Consider the following 1,581-nt stretch of genomic DNA (forward strand, 5'->3'; position numbering starts at 1 on the left):
TTACATTATTTATGGAGACCTGGATGAATTTCTGCTTGCACGGATCGGGTGTTGACAGTCAGCAATAGCCTATCTTCATGAACAGGTTCTGGTGACTACCACTCGGTGCACATTGATAACCATGACAGCGTTTTTTATTTTTTTTACTTTAAAGTGGCTTATTTATTTAGAATAAACAAGAAAATTTACGTGTAAAAGAAAAACAAATTTACAAGATTATAATGCAATGATGAAAATTTATTGCATCGTTAATTTTTACTTAAAAAAACTAACGAGGAGGCCATTGTACGGTTTCATTCCATTGGTAAAGCCCCCAATTAATGATGCATTTGCATGTGCTTCATGTAACATATTTGAATGTGAATTATAATCTTTCATTGTTGCCCAAATTTACACATTTAAATGTTGCTAATTTGCTACTTTCTCTCTTATGCATGTATGTTTGTTTTAATTTCATACATTTGTGTGTTTTTACTCATGTTTATTAAATATGCCAATATCAACTCAAAAATGTAAATTCCATTTTTTTCCCCCGTCTTTAAATGGCCCTAATTCACCATCATAGATCACTGCCAAGACACCATTATGAAGACTATCCTGCAGCTGAAAATACTTCAACCCAACAAAGGTAAAGTTTAGGATCTTTCAATTAAGTCAATAACTTAATAGATGTAAGCCTGTCAAGCTAGAAACACCAATTGTATTACCAATTGTATTTTTTATATATATCTTATATAAATATATATCCAATTATAAAATATATTTAATATTTTCTTTGTTTGTGATCTTAGCAAACAGAAATGCTGCTTGATGACATGTAGACCAGCCCACCTACAAACAGCGGGGCGTCCTTGTCTTGGTCCTGGCAGTCCGGCTGCGCTCCGTGTTCCATGAGGAATGAGGCGTTTTCAATCAGACCCTGTTCTACTGCCAGGTAGAGGGGCGTCTGGCCCCGAAGAGTCCGACAATCCAGAGAGTTTGGACCTGCAGCTGGAGAACAGGTGAACCCTTTCAATCAACTCCTCACTTCTTCCTATTACTGGTAAAATACCTTTGAAATAAATTCATCTTTTATAGCAGCAGAATGATTGCATCAGTCACATAAAAACAGTTCTATCTAAAAGGTTTTTCATAATAACTTTCAATGTTAAGTTTTTAACAACTATTAAAGTCATAGGGAAGCGGCTTTTCCAAAGGTTGCATTTCTGAATTCTCCCGATTGGTGCCCGACTCTACACGAGCGAATAAAGTGAATGTGATTGGTCATTTATCAAGGGGGCAGCATTGTTGTGGAGGAAGGTTCGCAAGCATGTTTGGTTGTGGCTGGTTTGTCAGAAGCATCTTGCCAACCAGTTAGCAACTTAGTGCTAGCAGGTTCTAGGGGTGGAACGGTTCACAAAATCCACAGTTCGGTTCGGTTCACGGTTTCGTGGTCACGGTTTTCGGTTCGATATATGGTGATTGTTAGCCTGACATGTTGGTCGTGTTGCTGTTAGCATAAACAAAACGTGTTGCACAATGCTTGCACACTGTTGCGACAGTGGCGTTGGATGTAGGAGTTTGCCCTGAAATCGAAGGGTT

The 1,581-nt window shown here is 38.0% G+C and overlaps 1 protein-coding gene across 1 annotated transcript in view; it reads right to left on the reverse strand.

The window, feature by feature from the left end:
- Positions 1 to 1,581, reverse strand: part of LOC107097998 (dynein heavy chain 12, axonemal-like) — a 20,974-nt gene that overhangs the window by 10,427 nt on the left and 8,966 nt on the right. The window contains exon 5 of the mRNA XM_015395418.1: positions 832 to 990. Coding sequence (XP_015250904.1) covers positions 832 to 990 — 159 coding nt within the window. The remainder of the gene's footprint in view (positions 1 to 831; positions 991 to 1,581) is intronic.

The sequence above is a fragment of the Cyprinodon variegatus genome, unplaced genomic scaffold (genome assembly GCF_000732505.1).
Source record: "Cyprinodon variegatus isolate N-32 unplaced genomic scaffold, C_variegatus-1.0 Scaffold740, whole genome shotgun sequence".
Taxonomy (NCBI): Eukaryota; Metazoa; Chordata; class Actinopteri; order Cyprinodontiformes; family Cyprinodontidae; genus Cyprinodon; species Cyprinodon variegatus.